Genomic DNA, 20,815 nt, shown 5'->3' on the forward strand with positions numbered 1-20,815 from the left:
CATGGACATTGAGGTGAGGAGCTATGTGGACAAATGTGAACAGTGCTTAAAATCTGACAAGCATTGGAGAGTTGAAAAGAATGAGCTGCAGAGCGTTGAAATTCCGGATGGTCCATGGGCAAAAATCGCAATCGATTTCGCTGGACCATTCAATATAATGTCAAGTGTTAGTAAGTACCTGATTGTATTAACGGACTACTATTCTAAATGGGTTTGTTACAAATTCGTGCATGCTGTCACGACTGAAGTAGTCATAGATTTTTAGAAAAAGGTTTTTGATAGAGAAGGGCAACCAAAGATATTGGTGTCAGACAATGGCTCACAATTAATTTCAAGCAGTATGAACAAATTTCTCAAGAGATCAGGCATTACTCAAGAGAAAACTCCTTTGTACAGCCCCAAGAGCAATGGCCTGGTTGAGAGACTGAACAGATTTTTTAAAGAAGGAATACAAATGGCAATTGCAAATAAAATGGATGTGAAGGATTTCATAAGGGTAAAGGTTAATGCATACAACAATACACCCTAAGATGCCACGAGACACACTCCGTTTTTTTTGATGAGAGGGAGAACCTGTAACAACATTTTAACACCTAAGATCGGCGGATGGAGTAGTGCTGTAACTGAATCAAAAGAGATAAATGATGAAGAGCTTAAAGTGAAAGAAAGCATTGAAAAGAAACAAAAGACAGCCAAAGCATATTCTGACATGGTCAACAGGGCAAAAGACAAATGTATAACACCTGGAGATTGGGTTTTAGTGAAAAAGCCAGGTATGGTGAGTAAAGGAGAGTCTAAATGTAGTAAACCCATGAGAGTTGGTAGGGCTACCAATGGTGCAGTATTAGTAGAAGGTGAAGGATGGCGAAGTAAAGACCATGTGGTGAAACTAAAACCAGGACAAGAGTATAATAATGAAAAATGTGGAAAACAAAGAAGATAGCTTTAATGACAGTGTGCTTGAATGGGAAGACATGCCAAATACTTCATATCTTGCGCATAATAATGACAATCACAGAGTTTCTTCGGAGTTTAGTGTGAACTCAAGGAGTACTTCTGTATGTGAAAATGATTCTGTTATAATACCTGATGATACTATCTTGAGTTCTAGGAATGTTGACACTAGAGCACCTAATGAAATTGCTCTTGAAATCGTTCCAAAAAACATAGAGGGAATTTCTTCTAGAGGTGGGAGAACCATAAAAATGCCTGAAAGATTCAAAGACTATGAAATGGAGTAATTATACTATATATGCTTATTATTCATGGGGGGAAAAGGGAGATGTTGTACTTCCTGTATTGTTAAGTGCGGGGTAGTTTGATAGCAGTATGTTTTCTATCTCCATGATCTGACATCACGATGACAGATCATGGAATGTTCATATGTTATTTAAATGACGTCAGTATAACTGTCACCAAATGACAGCTGGCGGCCGTTATCACCTGTTGTTATCTTTTCCGCTCCCTGCGGGTCCTTTGTATTTATCTTATTAAATACTTGTGACTTATATCTTTGTATGACTCCATCTGTCACACAACACACCTTCGGGTAAAGTCAGCGCTTTATAAAAATGCAATTAAAAAAAACAAAAACAGAAAACCCAGAACCCGCTCATCAAGCCCCCCCCCCCCCCCCCCCCATAACGGGTGTGACAGGTAAGATAACATCTTAACAGTGTCCTAACCGGAAACACGTCACCGACCGGGAAGCGCCGAGCGCGCGCGAGCACGTAACGTAGGAAGTGAAGGGACACGTCTGACTCAAAGAGTCACGTGACGTGGACGCGCCGCTCGGACCTTTGGGCGCCACTCGATGACGTCTGGCGTCGGGTCAGAGGGTCACGCCGTCCAACTGCTGGGCGCGGGAGAAAGGAGCTGAGCCCGAGGCACAACAAAGAGGACTGAGCAGCACGGCACCGCTCAGCAAGGAGGACTGAGCAGCATAGCAACGCTCAGCAGCACAGCACCGCTCTCAGCAGCACAGCATCCCTCTCAGCCAGGAGGACTGAGCAGCACCGCTCAGCAACACAGCACCGCCCTCAGCAAGGAGGACTGAGCAGCATAGCAAAGAGGACTGAGCAGCACCGCTCAGCAGCACCGCCCTCAGCAAGGAGGACTGAGCAGCACCGCTCAGCAGCGCAGCACCGCCCTCAGCAAAGAGGACTGAGCAGCATAGCAACACAGCACCGCCCTCAGCAAGGAGGACTGAGCAGCACAGCACCGCCCTCAGCAAGGAGGACTGAGCAGCACCGCTCAGCAGCACAGCACCGCCCTCAGCAAGGAGGACTGAGCAGCACCGCACCCCTCAGCAAAGAGGACTGAGCAGCACCGCTCAGCAGCACAGCACCGCACCCCTCAGCAAAGAGGACTGAGCAGCACCGCTCAGCAGCACAGCACCGCCCTCAGCAAGGAGGACTGAGCAGCACAGCACCGCCCTCAGCAAGGAGGACTGAGCAGCACCGCACCCCTCAGCAAAGAGGACTGAGCAGCACCGCTCAGCAGCACAGCACCGCTCTCAGCCAGGGAGAAGGAGGCTTCAGGACTCCTAACTCGCACTCGTAGGGAACAGAGACAGCTGCACAGCACAACAAAGAGGGTTCAACTGCACCACACAGCGCACAACCGAGGAAGGAGGGCGCCGCAGCTCACAGCACCAGCAGCAGCAGTAGAAGACCGCAGTGCACACCACAGCGTACAACCAGGAAGAAAGGGGACAGCATATGTACCATATAACCACAACCGAGAGGACTGCACAGCAAGCAACACAGGACTGCAGCTGCACACGACCCCCAACCACCAGTACTAGAGGGCTGCACCACCAGCAGAGGACTGCACACCCCAGCGTACAACCAAGAAAGGACTGTAACTCACAGCACAGCCAGCAGCAGCAGAGGGCCGCACCTGCACTTCACACAACACCACCAGCAAAAGAGATTCCTGCAGAAACACAGCTGCACTTCACGGTATTCCGCATTAACCAGAGGACCGCAGCTGCCTGGCACGAGGAATGACCGGCAGAGCTCGGACTGCAGCCTCACAATAAACAGCGCTGTTTACAACCGCGCAGAGACGGGCTACAAGAGCACGACACAAGCCAAAGAGGAGAGAACCGGAGATGCCCAACATGCAGCCAGGAAGACATGGAACTAGAGCTGCACAACACAACTCATGACCAGGAAGAGCGTGGGCTGCAACTGGAGGACGCGACAAACAATTGGGAAGAGAAGTGACTGCAGCTGCCTGGATGTGTGCGGACGTTGTGAAGCGTGAAGTCAGCCAAACATCAGCAGAGCGCCGGGCATAATACAGAGCAAAGGCTTAACGTGGAAGGGAGGACAGCGGCACCACACTCGAGACAGTGTACAATCGGAAAGAGAGAGAGGACTGCAGCTGCACAAGACAGTGTACAATCAGAGTGGACTACAGCTGCACCTCTTTTCTCACAGCCAGGAAAAGAGAGGACTTCAGCTTTCCAACACACAAGGCCGTGTACATTCAGAGAGGCATGCAGACATCTGCTTAGCACAAGCTGAAACCCGGAAGAGCAAGGCCTGCAGCTGACCAGAACCATCACAACTGTAAACCAGGGATTGGCCTGCAATGCTCGGCGTACTACCAATGAGAGCGGGGACTGCACAGCAGCAGAGTTGGCTCAGCTGAGAAGTATCTGCTCCTCTGCATCCAAAGATAAAGAGTCGGTGACTCCCCCTGGTACCCGAGTATAATACGACTAAAAGGTTACTCGCATCTCTTCACCAGACGCTAATCTACTTGTCTTCCTTTCTGAAAGGGACAATTCCTGCATAAGTAAATACAAAAGAAAGAACTAAGACCCCTGCTGCCTGCCAGACCTTCTGCTGAGGTATGTGCTTCGAAGAATTGTGTGTTTGTGCTTGCACGTCTTTTTTCATGTAGTTTGTTGTGATATTATCACTGAACGTTTGAACTGTTAGTATTGTCTGCATACTGTTACTGTGTCTGTTTTTCTAGTATCATTCTTTTTCGATCTTATGGTATTAAACCTTCATGTGTGTACGTACATCTATAAATTACTCCATTAAATGCCAATCTTTAATCCTTATAGAAGGGCCCGATTACTCCTCCATTTTCAACCCACCTTCAAGACTGTGTTTCTCATGCATTATGTCTTTTTTTCGCTGTCTTTTCTCTTTATTCATGTACATACATCAATTAAGCACATTAAGTATAAAACCCTATGTTACCCTTGTAGATATTTTATTTTTCCCATTGTTCTTGTGTGAGGCAAGGTTTGCATTTTGTAAATACTGAAGATAAATGTGTGTGTACACAGACTGAATGTAATATTCTGTCTTTACTACTGTTGATTGTGGGATAAGAGCAGACACTCACTGAGACGAAGCAAGCGTGAGTCACTATCTCTTCCCTTTCTCAACATTAGCAATCGGTAGCTTTTTACACGCATCTAATCTTTATATATGTCCTCTGCCAAATTTAGGTTGTGTTAGGTAGCTGTCAGTCCCTGCTTAAATCATCAAAGATCCCCCTTCAGCTTTTTGGGTGATTCCCCCTCACCGGTTGCTATGTGGTGTCGCTTTCACATTTTGTATCAGCTTGCTGGGGTATTGTGCAGGTATTCATTTTGAAATGGTGATTTTGTTTTGGTTATAAAAAATGAGAATATCTTTGTGTCTCGCCCCGGTTATAGCGAGGGGCGGTCTGGGACCTTCCTTGTGAGGGCCGCCCTTTTAGCATGTGCGAGCTGTGCCTATGCCCAGGGCGCAAACCTTTTCAGGGGGCAAGAGCTGCCTGCTGCAGTCTCCGGATATGGCTAAAAAAATGCATTGAAACACTCTGGAGGCTGCTGATGCCCATGTCTGCATTTTGACTGCTTTTCTTCTCGTGGCTCTTTTCTCTTGCCCTCCTCCCCTTACCTCCACCCCCTATGTTTTTCTAAAGCCCGTTTAAGAGGATATATACGAAGGGTTGATTGATTTATTTTAAATTTATAAAGCACAGCAGGTACCCGGAGGTGTCAAGGCGCTATAGATCACTGTCCAAGGACAGAGTCCACTAGTTTTCTAAAGTTGGAAGCTGGCTGCAAGCAGAATATGATCAATAGATTGGGAATCCCAATAAACCCATGGAGGCTTGGGCAATACAATAAAGAAGTAATGGGTGCCAACAAGGGAATTTGTTCACTAATAACTCAATCAAATATTAAATTGTTAGTAGGATTGGTCCATCTGGAACAAACCCCAATGTGTCAGAAGGACCACTCCGCCCCCTCCTCGACCTCAAACCTATATCTGCAGTGATGGTGATCTCACACCTATATCTGCAGTGATAGTGCTCTCACACCTTTTTCTGCAGTGATAGTGCTCTCACACCTTTATCTGCAGCGATGGTGATCTCACACCTACATCTGCAGTGATGGTGATCTCACATCTTTGCAGTGATGGTGATCTCGCATCTATGCAGTGATGGTGATCTCACACCTTTATCTGCAGCGATGGTGATCTCACACCTACATCTGCAGTGATGGTGATCTCACATCTTTGCAGTGATGGTGATCTCACATCTATGCAGTGATGGTGGTCTCACACCTATATCTGCAGTGATAGTGTACACACCAATATCTCCAGTAATGATGATCTCACATCTATATCTGCAGTGATGGTGATCACACACCTATATCTGCAGTGATGGTGGTCTCAGACCTACATCTGCAGTGATGGTGGTCTCACGCCTATATCTGCAGTGATGGTGGTCTCACGCCTATATCTGCAGTGATGGTGGTCTCACACCTATATCTGCAGTGATGGTGGTCTCACACCTATATCTGCAGTGATGGTGGTCTCACACCTATATCTGCAGTGATGGTGGTCTCACACCTATATCTGCAGTGTTGGTGGTCTCACACCTATATCTGCAGTGATAGTGTACACACCAATATCTCCAGTAATGCTGATCTCACATATATATCTGCAGTGATGGTGATCACACATCTATATCTGCAGCGATGATCTCCCACCAATATCTGCAGTGACGCTGATCTCACACCTATCTCTGCATAATCGGTATATTTCAATAAACACTGAGGGATTTGCGCTTTTGAGGAATTTGGAAATACATTTTAAGCATTATTGTCATGAGTGCACCGAAAGGGAAAGCATTTACTGAATTAAAATTGTACACTTTTACTTGTCTGTTGGGCATTGTAAGGCTGTCACATTTTCCAGTATGGGAGGTGAAAGGAAAGGACATTATTTTACCTGATTTGGATTTGGAGAGGACATTTGATAACTTATTATGCCATGTGCTGAATCGGCATGTTCACTATGATTTTTGTATGGCCGGGGTTTATTACACAGTGGTGTTTGCCACAGTGTAGTTTACGTTCGTTCAAACCTTCCATAGGACCATGTTTTTAGGTCTCGCCTACGCAACGCACATGCGCTGCATGGGAGACCTTTAGCCGTCGTGCAGCTCTTTTTCAAAGCACATACTCGTGCTTGTGGCGGCATACGCCTTGCGGGAGTGCGCAGCGGCGCGCCACAAGCACGAGTATGTGCTTTAAAAAAATAGCAGACTGCTCTCCCCAGCGCGCATGCACACCACTCGCAGGCTCACCTCCTGCTCCCCCTCTCACAATTAACTTGCGGGACCGTACTTGTATTTTAGTGCTTACGTTACTTTATTTCTATCACCGAAAAGCAACCTTCTTGCTCGTCTGCCCTGGACAGTATTGCTTTCTGCCACCGTCTTCCCCACCTCCACTCCAGCTTGAGAGCTGTTTCACACTCCCGCCCAGCTTGTTGTAAAAAATCATTTCCCATCCTTCTGGCTGCGCGTCCTCCCCCGCCCTCTTCCACCAAATGAGCTCTTCCATTCTTGAAACGTGGACGCTTCCAAGTAAGTCTGAAATAGGATGGCGATAGGGGGAGCAGCTAGCCCCCTCCTTCCAAAGTTGTTTCAATAACATTCTCACTTGGCTCGTCACTGCATTATCCTCTTTTTCCTCTCTCACAGCGAAGGTCTCCCTTCGTGGTCCTCTTAGCGACCCCTACTCCGGCTCCATTAATACATTCATCTTGGCCAAGATGCTGCCTTTGTGCTGATTGTTTTTTATCTAGTCGGTTATTTTAGTTTATAACTAAGTTCATCTTTTTGTGTCAGATTTAGACGTCCTGTAATTTTTCTTCTCAGCTGACATTGCGTACAAAAAGGGATAAGAGAAGTGAGTATCAGTTGTGCGGAGATAACCATCTCTCGAACTCCCCGGGCACAGATGGGCGATAGCTGACAGTAATGTGATGACGTGGGGCTCTACCATGAATAAATCAGTACTTTGCATCTGTCTCCGCTTTTTTCTTGGCGCTGCTGCGGTTTGCCTCATCCAGATCCATTTAGAACGATTTTTAAAGTAAAAGAATAAGTTGGAAATGTAACTTCACCTTTTACAAGCATTGGCATAGCCAATAGGTCTCGCTTTTGGGACCTTATAAGTGTTTAGCCATGCAACACTTGATGTTGTTGCACCAAGGATATTGTGCTGAATAACTAAACACTTATATGTGTATATAAGGTCCCAAAGGCGAGACCTATTGGCTATGCCAATGCTTATTTTGTTTGGCACCATTTGATAAATCCTCATGAGACTTTCCCCCCAAAAATTCAACAACCTCAGCTACTTCCTGGAAAGATTTGGGGTGATCCGTAAATGAGGGCCTATTAAAGGGGGTGGGGCATCAGAAAACTCGCTTTTCCTGTGCCATTTCCCATAGGAAGATTAGGCATCGATACAGAAAAAACTGCTGAATAGAATTGCACCAAATTTGGCAGAAAACTAACTCTTTAGTCAGAAAGTGTACTTTTGTGATTTGGTGTAAATCTTTTCAGTCGTTTTTGAAAAATTAAGATAAAAAAATAAGTGACAGTTTGTCCCAAGAACCGCAAATAAAAAAAAGCATTTAGAATGCAACGGTTTCGCCTTTGGAAAAGTTAGAGCTATTGGCATTGTAAATGACAAAATTTGTATTTATGTGTTGGTTTTGAAAACAGATAAATAAATGGCATTGTCATTTACATTGCCAATAGCTTAATCTTTCGCAAATGTGAGACCTATTGTACCCTACGGGCGAGCTCAGCAGATGGCAATTACTACCACACACACACACCCAGAGCCACACACACCCAGAGCCACACACACACACCCAGAGCCACACACACACACCCAGAGCCAGCCACACACACACACACACACACCCAGAGCCACACACACACCCAGAGCCACACACACACACACCTAGAGCCACACACACCCACTCTCCCCGTGCCTAACAAAACAAGCCCCCACCGCATCGTGGCACTCTACACTCTCTCTCTTGTATCAACCGGTGGTGCACTTTGGCCATAGAGCCTACTGTTCAGTGAACCAAATAACTACCTTCTGTGGGCACAGGCCCAGTAACACATTGTCCACTGAGGCAAACACGTCTCTAACCCCTGTATGGTGGTGGTGGCACGTTCGTCACTGTCCTGTACCGATGACCATCCCTCACCCCATGAGACAGTGCCCACTGTCCTGGTTCGTCAGTGCCCGCTGCCACTGTGTATACTCTCCGGGTATATGTTGCTCCCTGTAGCGCTGTAAACACACCTGCCTCCCTCTTCCTAATACTCCAGTTTAACCCTGTCCCAGTACATCACTTTAGTGAACTCTCTGCACGAACTCATCTGACAGCGGCTCCTTACTGTAGTGAGGGTGGGGACGTCCGTGTGGCTGTGCCCCCTGCTACTTCCCTTCGCAGCCGCGGTAAAGTAAATACGGCTAGCTTGATTTGTCTATTTGTAGAGCGCGCGAATGCCCGAAGTCGTCTTGGCGCTAGCCACATGTAAACAAATGCGCACAGTCTGCACTAACTACTCTGCACACTCACTACTCTGCACACTCATTCTGCACTCACTACTCTGCACCCACTCACTCTTCACACTCACTCTGCACACTCACTCTGCACCCACACTCTGCACCCACACTCTGCACCCACACTCTGCACCCACACTCTGCACCCTCACTCTGCACCCTCACTCTGCACCCTCACTCTGCACCCTCACTCTGCACCCTCACTCTGCACCCTCACTCTGCACCCTCACTCTGCACCCTCACTCTGCACCCTCACTCTGCACCCTCACTCTGCACCCTCACTCTGCACCCTCACTCTGCACCCTCACTCTGCACCCTCACTCTGCACCCTCACTCTGCACCCACACTCTGCACCCACACTCTGCACCCACACTCTGCACCCACACTATAATAATCCTTATGTCCTGCAAAAAATAAGCATGGCAGTGGCATGCATGATGAAAAGTACTGAACTGTGCAATCACTCAGGGGGAGGGACTGGACAGATGTTTCACCTTGAGCCCGCCCGTCAGCCCGCCGGTTCCGTGCCCTTTCCGAAAAGAGGTGTGAAGTGACAGCCCGGCCCTTGGCAGTCAGTGCACAGACAATGGCCAGGAAGGGGGCCAATTAATGTCCCGGGCAGGGGTCCCTACGTGGCTGCAGCAGAGGATAAAGGTCACGAGCGAAGAAAGGTCACCGCCGGGGTTGGAACGGGCCTTCGCACCTTGAACAATACACGGGCACTCCCGCTTACACTGTGAAGGGACGAGTGTAGCCTGCCTGTCCCTGCAAGGGCGGTTCTTTTGCACTAGTGAAATGATGTATTTGTCTCTGGTGGACGCTTGCATTGAACATGTTACGTGCAGTTTCACGATACTTGTGAAAGGAAACCCAAAACTGAAAAAAGAAATGAGCGCAGCAAGTTTGAAACCCCTGCTACCTATAGTGCTTCGAAGCCACAAAACTGTGCCAAGAACTCTTACATGAACTACTACTAATTTGAGTTGTGTTCCTATTTCTACCTTCCTATTAATACATCTACGTATTTTAGAAGGATGCGAAGGCCTTTTTAAAAGGCCACCAAATTCCAATATTTCCTAAAAGAGTAAAACCAGACTCGATTTTAGAACTACGTGAATTTTGATTTATTTAGCGTACAGTCCTGGGGTAACATAAAAAAGGATGTTATTCAGAATCCGAAGTGTGGGTTAAAAGCGACGGAAGCGGACGGAGAGACCTTCCATCGATTGTGTGCGCACCGGAAGCTTTGGCTCTGGGGCAGGTGACCGTGAACCCCTTTCTCGTGAGATACTCTACGCGGTGGGAAGTGCGGCAGCAGCTGTGTCAGATCTCCGAGTCACTGCAGCACGGCAAATACATAATATTACATCATATTTGTATGCCTTTCGCTGGATACTGTGGGGGTCATCTCTGAGAGGACCCTCAAAGTAAAACAAGGAAAGACACGGACAGCGGGAGGGGTGACAGGAAAGGCACGGACAGCGGGAGGGGGGGAAGGAAAGGCACGGGCAGCGGGAGGGGGGCAGGAAAGGCACGGACAGCGGGAGGGGGCAGGAAAGGCACGGACAGCGGGAGGGGGGGCAGGAAAGGCACGGACAGTGGGAGGGGGGCGGGAAAGGCACGGACAGCGGGAGGGGGCGGGAGAAGCACGGACAGCGGGAGGAGGGGCGGGAATGGCAAGAAAGGCAAAGCAGAAGGCAAGAAAAAGCACTCACCAGGACTTCTTCCGGCGGCGGTCGGCCTGCAATAACCAAAACAAACCTTCCCCCCCCCCCAAAAATGGGAACCGCACACCACCGCAATGACGTTGTCAAAGGGGCAGGATGAGGCGAAACCTAAAAAAGAAAGAAAGAAATCTGACTGACAGTGAGGGCTTTTTTCCTTGCCGATCACTACAGTACCGGAGGAACGAAGAATCGGATTGCCTCGCTACATAATGAAAGGTGTTGCAGTCACTATTACAGGACTCGTGGACTCAGTCTGTGTGTCTTGAACTTATTTAAAAAAAAAAAAGTACGTTGTGGTGGGCATCAATTAAAAATTGTGCTGCCGGTCTTGGTACTTAAGCTGGGTTTAGCGATCGCTTCCGCGGTACTCCTGCAGGAGCCAGTGAAGCCCCCTGTGTGTTCTCGCCCTAATACAACAGAACCATGAAAAAAAAGAAAATATGATTTGGGGGTCTGTGGGATGTTGAGAAATTGCAGGGGTTTGCAGCAGGGCCTGACTACTGGCTAGGCCCTGCTTTCAATCTCATGCCATGCACAGCCGTAGGCCTGGGGTTACCAGTCTGCAGGTGCCACTTGTTACCCACACCTATGACTCATGTCTTGACCATGTTCACTTCCTGCAAGATAGGCCACAGGCCTGTACCGTTGGGCACACTGGTTAGCTGTATCGTTCTTTATAGTGATGGTTAGAAAGAAGCCTTCTCCAGCTGCATTCATGGCTCTTCTCTTCACTGGCCTCCAAGCCAGTGGACAGTGCTGGGTGGCAAGTTCTTATTTGCAGCTGGGATGAGAACAGGAACAGCCCATTGGGCAGCAGAAGTCTCTTCCACTGCCAGTGGCGTCCCTCTACTCAGCTAAGCTGTGAACTGAGGCTCACAAATAAAGGTCGTGGATGGGTCTTGCGATGCAATGCGAGAAAGCAGCGGATAAGGGGACCTTTTCCATTGAGTATCAATACTGTTTGGGTGCACGCAAAACATAGGAAATTTAAATTATGTAATTATGACTGTAGATGGTAAAGAGTATAGCAACTTTGCATTGTCTTCAGCATAACCACAAAAAAATGAATTGCTCTTGGTTTTTTTTCTTTTGTTTTTTAAAGTTTGAGGTTGATAATTTTGTTTTACATTCATGTGCTAATGACTGGTCTCATGGAATCATTTTTGTTCATAGTTCTGAATTTACATAAAGTAAACTATGAAAAATCAACAAAACAGAATGCCGGATGCTTGTGAATATCAGATTATTTTAATGATGTTCTTTATTTATTCAGATCCCGTCTAAATTGGTTAGTGCTGCAGCGCCCTTTAAGATGCCGAAGAAACGCCAAAAGAAGCTTCCCAGGCACTTGGTCAAAGGGGAGGAAAGCAAAATGATTCCACAGGGTAATGTTGCATTGTATTATACGTTAATGAAATTGATTTAATGTAATCTCCAATGATTCATTGGATATTATGCGTGAGTCCGTTTTTAATAACTAAAAAAGATATTGGTGGACTTCAGGACCGCACATTATATTCAGCAGGATGTGCCACAGATTGTCAATAATATGCTCACTAGCCTCCATCATTACCCTTTTCCCTAATGTCCATCTCTTCTTCTTGCTTTACTTAGCCCTCAACTTTCTACTAGCGTGAATATAAACCCAGACCCACTCTCATCTTGAGTATCCTAATCATGGTACCTCTGCATGGGCCAGCCTAAATATCCATGCAATTTCACATCTACTATTTCTTCTCTCACTCCTTCAGACCTTCCCAAACATCTCGCCGATGTCAATTCAACAGATTGCTGTGTTTATGGGAAGTGAGTCTGCAGATAAATCGACACCCCATCTGGATCCTGCATGCCTTCGAGCAGGCCTCAGGATTGCGGCTAAACCCCGGGAAGTCTGTGTTGGTCCTCCTTCTTCTCTCTAGAGAGTGCTTCGATTGGCAGTCCGCCATACCACTCCGGAGGCAGTCTTTTAAATATCTGGGGATGTAGATCACCCTCACTCCCGAGCTGGGCTGGTCCCTCAATGTGGCCCCGTTAGTCAAGAAGGCTAAGGAGGGTCTCCTTAAATGGAAAACGCTGCCTCTGAACCCCGTGGGGATGGTGGCCCTGTTTAAAATGAAGATCCTCCCTAGGTTCCTTTACGTCTTACAGAACACTCCCTTCTGTTTCTCCAGGGCTTGGTTCAGGGAACTGGATAGTCTAATCACCAAGTTTCTCCGGAGCAGAGGACTGGCCCGCGTGGCTCTGTCGGCGTGCCAGATTCCCTCCTACAACGGCGGCATGGGGATGAAGCACCTGTGCCTGTATTTCTTGGCGGTACGCCTACTAGTTGTCCACAACTGGTTCAATGGGGGCTGGTCTGACCCAGCCTATAGGCTTGAACTGAGCGAGCTGGGGCTTACGGACATCCAAGCCATGCTGTACAAGAAACCCATTCCGACCCGATTGCCTGATGTGATGCGCTCTGTGTTGTTGGCCTGGCGGGCCTCGCTCCGCCACACCGGGTGGACTGGGAAGTTGACCCAATGCACTCCCATGTGGCAGGGGGCTTGGCTTCGGGAGGTTAGTGGGTTGCGGGGGTTTTAAACGTGGGATCTTATTGGCATCAACCAGCTAGGGGACGTATGGGCAAGGGGCCATATGTTGTCCTTCCAGGAGCTCCAAACTCACTACTCCCTACACTCGTCCCAGTTTTATAAACATTTGCAGTTGAGACATGGCCTCCACAAACACATCACGTGTGACACGAGGCTCCCCGAATACAGCCCCACTGAGGCTCAGACGATGATGGGAGACTTAGGTACGGGGGGGGGTCTCCCGCATTTACTGCACCCTAATTAACAACACTCCCACGTCCCTAGACGGACCAATGGGTGAACTGGGTGGGCCCCCTTGACGAGGTAGACTGGCGTGATGACCTTATGTCCCCCAGAACAGTCACTGTCTCCAACAGACTCAAGCTGATTCAGCTCTAATATTTACACGCTGCGTATCTCACTCCCGTGCGCATGCATCAAGCAGATTTGCGCCCAGACGCATCGTGTGCAAGATGTAACCATGCCCGGCCGACTTCCTCCACATAGTTTGGTTGTGCCCCCACTTGGGACAGTTCTAGGGATCCATTGAAGTGGAGCTAATGGAGGTATTGGGCTGGGAGGTTCCTCACGACCCGCGTCATTCCTTGCCGGCGATCACTGATGGGATGGATGGGTCCAGGAATGACTAGCTGTTTTTCAACACAGCTATGATGGTGGCCAAGCGGGACATTGCGGCGGCCTGAATAAGCCCCGAACCTCCTACCCTAGAGCGGTGGCGAAGAGGGGTATACTGGTGTGCGGCCCAAGGAAAGGCCCTTCACAAAGCCACGGTGTGTGTCAAGAAATACCGTAAAGTGTGGGGGAAGTGATTGGGGAATTTCCCGTTTTCCACGTACTGGCAGGGCCTGAATATTTCTATGTATCTTCCCTCAAAGCAGCCATGTCCTCATGTGAAAAGGGCTGTCTGTCCACACCGTAAATGCCTAGTTTAAGCTCTTCCAATACAGGTATCGCCTCAAACACTCAATGCAGCGCCACGAAGTGCAAGTTCTGTATCATCTCATCCTGTGTACGTATGACCTCGCTTTTCTATCACTGGACAAGAATGTGAAGAGAGTGTTAAACGTAATTGGAAAAAAATATTTATATTCACATGACCAGTTTCCTGTAATTTCAAGAAATACAAATGACCTTATTTTCTTTATATTCTTAAATGGTGGAGAGAAAATGCCAGAATAGCTTTTTTTAATCTGGTATGAGTCATGGTTAAGAGATTTTAATGACCATCATAATGCATTTTCATTTCCATAAAAGAAAAATTCTTATCTGTTATTATTTTCGTAAAATACAAGTCCATTTTTAATTCTTTTTTTCGAAGTTCTAAGAATTCAGAAACAAAGTAGCCGGTTTCTTCTGACAACATGCAAAAGAGCACAAGGCACAGTGTAAAAAAATTGTTTCAGTTTAAAAAGGGTAATCGAATGAAGCAGATTAAAAGCCTCAAGTGTAGTCACTGCACCAGCCGCAGTGTGTGTGAGACCTGGGACATTCAGAGGTTACTTGGAAGTGTGTATGATAGATGCTTGAGTTTACTACTGCTGACTTCGGGCCTCAAGGTTATTGTACTCTAGTTGGATACATATGGCATTCCAAGAGTGAGAACGATAAACAGTTTATGACCACTCTTGGAGCAAGTGGAGGGCTTAGAAACCAAATACTGTGTGACACTAGTGATTACACATCATAAAGTCAATGGCTAGTCAGAGCTATATCTTTTATATAAGTAGAACTAACACGAGTTTCTGTATCAAGAGTGAAAGACACAGAAAGGCTCGCAGTCCAATCAAGCAATTTATTGACTACGAGTTTCAACCGCCCAGGGTCTTTTTCACAGCCTCATTGTAGGAGGCTGGTTTAGTATATGGTGCTCACTTAAGTAAGTGGGCACCCTGCACCAATCCAGACAACCTATATGGTGATTTATTGGTCTTAGACAACCTTACAAAGCTCTCTAAGTGGTAGCTGTGGAAAGCAGCCTTTAGGCTTAGTCCAGAAGGATTATGAAATAGTTTGTTTTACCAGTACTTAATCTTATGGTATAGATTCAGTGAAAAAGAACCACACAGTGTAGTGATAAAAATATAAATTTATTATAAACACTCACTAACACATTACAATATCTCCTACCCGGAGATATAAACACAATATTTTGATAATAGAATATGTAAGTAGCACAAATACACAGTGGTCTTCAGGGGGGAGACCAAACCATATACTAAAATAGTGGATTGCGACCCACCAACTAAGCCGAGACTTTACCTTGAAGACGTAGAAGAATTTGGGACCCAACGTGAGTATCTAGGAACCCCACAGAGGCCGTGGGCAGAGTAGGAACACAAACGCGTGCGCAATATTTTATTTATTTATTTTCAAAGTTTTATATAGCGCGAACAAGATCTTTGCAGATATCGGAGCGCCTTACAGAAACGAGGGGTAAGGGAAAGAAGGGGGTGGTTAAACAAACTTTTTGGGTACAAAATAGTAGTAGGTAGTAAGTGAGTAGCAAAATAGGATAGCAATCAGATAAAACAAAAAGAACATTTAGACAATCCGATAAGCAAATAATACAAAGTCGGTGCAACGTGTTTGATATATCCAAAAAGGAGTTCAAGTGAATTTAGCCATAAGGATGGCTTTTACTTCTTTCTTAAAAAAGCAGTGGAGGAGATAACCCTTGTTTCGGGAGGGAGTGCGTTCCAGATCCTGGGTGCCATTCCAGAGATGGAGCGCTTATGTTTTTTCCTTACGGAATCTTCGCGGTTTCAGGAGGAGATTTTTTGTGCTTCTGGTTGATCTTGCGCCCCCTGATAGTCAGCTTTTGAGTGAGGTATTTGGGTGACTTGTGGTGTACAGCCATGTGAGTCATACTAGCGATTTTTCAGCTGTATCCTAGCTTCGAAAGGCAGCCAGTTCAGGGATTTTAAGTCAGGGGAAATATGCAAATGTTTTTTTGATCCAGTGATAAGTCTTGCTGCAGCGTTCAAGGGGGCTCTTAGGGGTGCGGTTGTTGATAGGGGGAGTCCGCAGAGAGCGACGATTCCGTAGTCTATGCGTGGTATGACTAGGGCTTGTACTGCAGTTTGGAAGTCTTTAGCTGGGAGGAAGGGTTTAAGTTTCCTCAAGGTGTTGATTTGGAAATTCGCTCCCTTAGTTGCTTTGCTGATATGCTGCTGCATGTTGAGATTGGTGTCAAGTGTGATGCCTAAGGATTTCGCGGAGTCCACGATAGTGGGTTGGACATTGGGTGCAGTTAGGTGCTTTAGCCAGGTTTGGCTGGTGGAGATTTTCGAAGGAGGTGAGATCAGAAGGAACTCAGTTTTCAGAGCATTTAGTTTGAGGTGATTATCGGCCAACCATGATTGGGTGTTTCTGAGCGTGGAGTTCAGAAGTTTGATGTCTTCCGGTGATTGTAGTTTGAGATAGTTGAGTGTCATCGGCGTAATGGTTAAGGTGTGTTGCAGCTTTAAAGAAGGACCCTTCCCAGCGGTCCCTGACGAAACCCTGAGGAAGATGGAAGGTTGGAGAGTCCTTCCCCCACCCTGTCCCAAAACACCAAGTCCTGTCTGAGAGGTGGCCACTCCTCCCTGTGACAGGGAACCTATTGTCCTGCCTTCCCCTACTCGAGCTTGGCTCAGCAGCAGGAGGGCAGAATCGGGTCTCTGGTCGGCAGCAGCCATAGTTTGCTGTCCGGGTAGAAGACTGGTACTCTGAGAATTGCGGGCCTGCCGCAGGAGCTTTACAGTGCATGGAATCATACCCCCAACACCATTACAACATGTTTAATACCAAACACAATAGGGTTTGTTACAGCCAGTTTAGAGTTAGCCATTGCGTAATGACACATAGCCACTCTATGTATCGAAATGGCGATGCACTTACAACGCAGGAGAATGGACACTGTGAATTGTAGGGGTGTCCTGCTCATATAGGAGTACCCTCACACTTATAACCGAGCACCCTGGCTTGGGATTGAAAGGCCTGCCTTAGGGGTGACTTATAGGTTTTAAGTGCAGTGACCTCAGATACAAGGAAATGTATGTCTGTTGTAAGTGGTGTTAGACCAGCTTTCTCAGGCACCAATGGCAGACCTGTATTCTCAATTTGAGTGGTCTCCCATGGATGGCATAATACCTACTTTAGCCCATGGGGGACCTCTGGTGTACCTGTGCACTGGGTACCTTAGTACCATATGCTATGGACCTACAAGTATGTATCAGTAGCCAATCTGGGGTGTACTTAAGTACTCACCATGTCCAATTTAGGGAAGAGGCACAGAGTCAAGGGTCATCATTAGCAGGATCCCAGACAGTCTAGTCGGAAAAACATAGCAACACCATGCAAAAGGTGGGGGGTAACCACGCAGAAGGATCCTACCTTCCTACACTCAGACCTCAAATTCAAGTCCTGCCGTGAAGACAACACCACTACGGGAGCATAGTGTGGGACCACTGGGGTTTGAAATTCTTCATAGCCTCACTGTTAAACTGCAGATTGGCATTTAAAGAGTTATAACACTTGGTATGTTGTACTCTGAGACCCACTATAGGGTGACGAACATTTATAAATTAATAGAGGAAGGAATGAATTGTGCCAAGGAGCCACAAGTCACAGCATGCACAGCAAGTTGACTCACCGGAGAGGCCCCACCCGGGGGACTCTTAAGAACCACCCTGGACCACATTTTACAGCATGAGGAGGGTCCGAATCTTCCAGCCGGCCGCTCAGTGCCTTGAAAGCAGTGCACCGCTCCCTAAAATTGGCAGCGAACAATTGTGTGATGATTAGAATTGATAAAGAGGAAGTTGAAGAAATTTGTAATCGTACCGTCTCATCTGCCTCCACTATACCCCCATTCCCTGCTCCAAGTATAGAAGCTAGATGCATTTCAAATTGTTTTGAGAAAATAAAGGTACCCGCCTGACCCCCGCATCCAGCCCACTCCTTCCATCACTGAATCGCAGGGCGAAATTGAAACACCAGCACCACCATCTGGTGACTCCCTCTTCACCCGTTAATTAGCAGAGGCTGCCTTACATCCTTGCCTTTTGCCCTGGGGAACACATTCCAGCTCGGCTTGGACCCTTCTTGGGTGGCCCGATTACTTTACGGCCTCCAGACATGCTATCGGGCCTGGCCGCCCGCTAACGCAGTGGCCCATGGAAACTACTTGACATAGGTCCCGTGCCCTGCTTGCTGCAACTGATACACTGACTCTTGGGACTTTGATAACTGAGACTACTGATACTCCTTGGGGTGGAGGGGGCGGGGGCCTGCAGCACACAACCGTGGGCAGGCAGTAGTCATTAAGATTGTCCCACTGCGGACAGACTTTCCATTGACGATGCCAGCTGGCGGGCACAGACCTGCCTACTGGATTCTTATCCTCCAACAGAATTTCCCCACATACCTATGAAACCTTCCAGCAGCTATCCTCTAACCTTGTGTTGTCCGTGTCATGATGATGACTTCCATTCATGAAGGTCGAAACGCCATCGACTTGTACCAGCTAAACTCTCAAGGATGGGACACTCTTGTAACACTTTATACAATTTCCCCCCCATATGAACCTGATGGACCGGGTTGTCCCCTCCTGTACTCTTACCCGACCCCAGATCGGTTGACTGGGGGTGAGTGTTTGATTTGCTCAAACGCTCTGTCCATCATCCCCTTTTGTATTGCTCTGATATAGTACCCAACGGCCTTTTCCTTTCTTCACTGCGGGAGAGTGTCAGCGCAGTCTAGTCTCCTGATGTAAGATGCTGATGTCACCTCCTTATTGGAAGTATTAGTTGTGAAGCAACGCAGCGGGGACAGTGACGTACTGCCTACCAGTGGATCCATCACTACGCAGCGGCCATTTGGAAGTGCGTCTGGCACGTTCGCACGTGGAAGGAGATTTTACTGGTCTATCGCGCAGCAATCCATCTCAAAGAGCAGCATCTCGCATCCCATACACAAGGAGATTTCAGGTTATTTGTTACGTCTTCGGTGATGCACTCACCTTTGAGCTTGACAGCGGTTTCTCAGTGATGCGCAACCCTTGTTGTTTGACCACACATGTGTAGGTGATGCACACACCCTATGTTTGGCAGTGAATTTTCGGTTGTGCGCACACCTGGTAGTTTGTCAGCGCATCTTCAATGTGGACTCACCCTGTATTCTTTTCTACTGTACTGATTTTAGTTGGGTGCATCACAGACTTGTGCACATTTTTCTCTATCTTCTGCATTCAGTTATACAAAAAGATGTTCCCATATTTATTCTCATAATAATACTTTAATTCATAGTCTAATTGAAATTGTTACAGACATGGGTGAAGCTTCTTAGAGTCCACTTAGTATAAGTGTACCTAATGTACTTTTTTCACACGTCTCAGTGACTCCACCACTGTTTCCTAGTCCATCCAGGACCTCCACCAGTGCCATGGGATGACTGGCTATTGATGTTCAACAGCGACTTAGAAGCCCTGGACTTCCATGCATCCAGGAAAAAGCATGATTATTGAGTGTTTTGGGAAATAAGGGCCAGAGAGTTTTCCGGTATATACCTCCGGCTACTGAACAGAATGGTCAACCTGTTCTGGATGTGTTTGGAGAAGCAACATGTAGCTTGGAAGTTAGGTTTGCCGAAGAGGAAAATTAGGTGATGTCAAGATATAAGCCAACCCCAGAGAGTCAAGGAGTCTCATGAATTTGTAGCCAGATTGCATGAGTTGTCAACTAAGTATAGGTTTGGGGGATATGACCGATTTAACAGATTAGAGACCAGTTGCTAGTTCAGTTCAGACAAAAAAAATGCAAGAAAAGTTGTGGGCTGCAAAGAATCCCACATTGAGGGATGCTATTGAGATAGCTACGGTGTTGGAGCAGTCAGCCATATATATGCGTGATTTTGAAAAGGAGAAACAAGATTGTGAGGTATCTGAAATTGGGGCTGTGAATAAACTGGTAGAATCGGTGTAAAAGTCCAGTAATAGATTTACTAAAAAGGTTTGGACTGGTTACACAACTTAACAAAGGGTGTAATCATTAAGGCAGTAATGCACATTCTTCAAATTCTAAATGTTGTTTTGCAAATAACAAGGAATGCAGGAAGTGTGATCGCACTGGCCATTTTTCAAGCATTTGCAGAATGGGTAGCTGTAACAAGGTAGCATTAGTTTCAGAGATTGGTTTATGTCCCACTGAATGAAGTGACCGGATCCTTATAGAAGGCAATAATGATGAAGAAGACGTACAGGTAGGTCCGAGGAGGAATCCGACCTAAAGCAATGCATGTACACAATTAATCCCAGGGCCGTATTTGGGAATATATTGTCATTTAGCTATCACCTGTAGAAAAACTTGAAGTGTATTTTCTTTGGTTCTAGCAGAATATAAGAACCATTTGTTTCAATTTCGTGTTGACTTTGTGCGCCCTGCATTTCTTTCATGGAATCTTTAAAAACGTCAATGTCCTCAATGAACATGTTAATTTAAAACATACTTACTTTATTTAAATACCCACCGGCACACTGGAAAATTAGTTTGTGGAAGGCTGCCAGCACGTTTGAAATGCAGGGACTAATTCAATAGTTCGGTCCTCAACAT

The 20,815-nt window shown here is 46.9% G+C and overlaps 1 protein-coding gene across 3 annotated transcripts in view; it reads left to right on the forward strand.

Moving 5' to 3' along the window:
• The first annotated feature begins 1,769 nt into the window (after positions 1-1,769).
• LOC144772246 (uncharacterized) overlaps positions 1,770-20,815 on the forward strand; it is a 56,320-nt gene continuing 37,274 nt past the window's right edge. Inside the window, exons 1-3 of one of the 3 annotated variants that reach the window (XM_078656461.1) lie at positions 1,834-1,908; positions 2,083-3,862; positions 11,906-12,017. In XM_078656461.1, the coding sequence (XP_078512587.1) occupies positions 11,945-12,017 (73 nt within the window). In that variant the 5' untranslated portion in view covers positions 1,834-1,908; positions 2,083-3,862; positions 11,906-11,944. Of the gene's footprint in view, positions 3,863-11,905; positions 12,018-20,815 lie in introns of all 3 variants that reach the window. The other 2 variants (XM_078656462.1, XM_078656459.1) reach the window with 2 other exon arrangements.

Source organism: Lissotriton helveticus, chromosome 8 (assembly GCF_964261635.1).
Source record: "Lissotriton helveticus chromosome 8, aLisHel1.1, whole genome shotgun sequence".
NCBI classification, from domain to species: domain Eukaryota; kingdom Metazoa; phylum Chordata; class Amphibia; order Caudata; family Salamandridae; genus Lissotriton; species Lissotriton helveticus.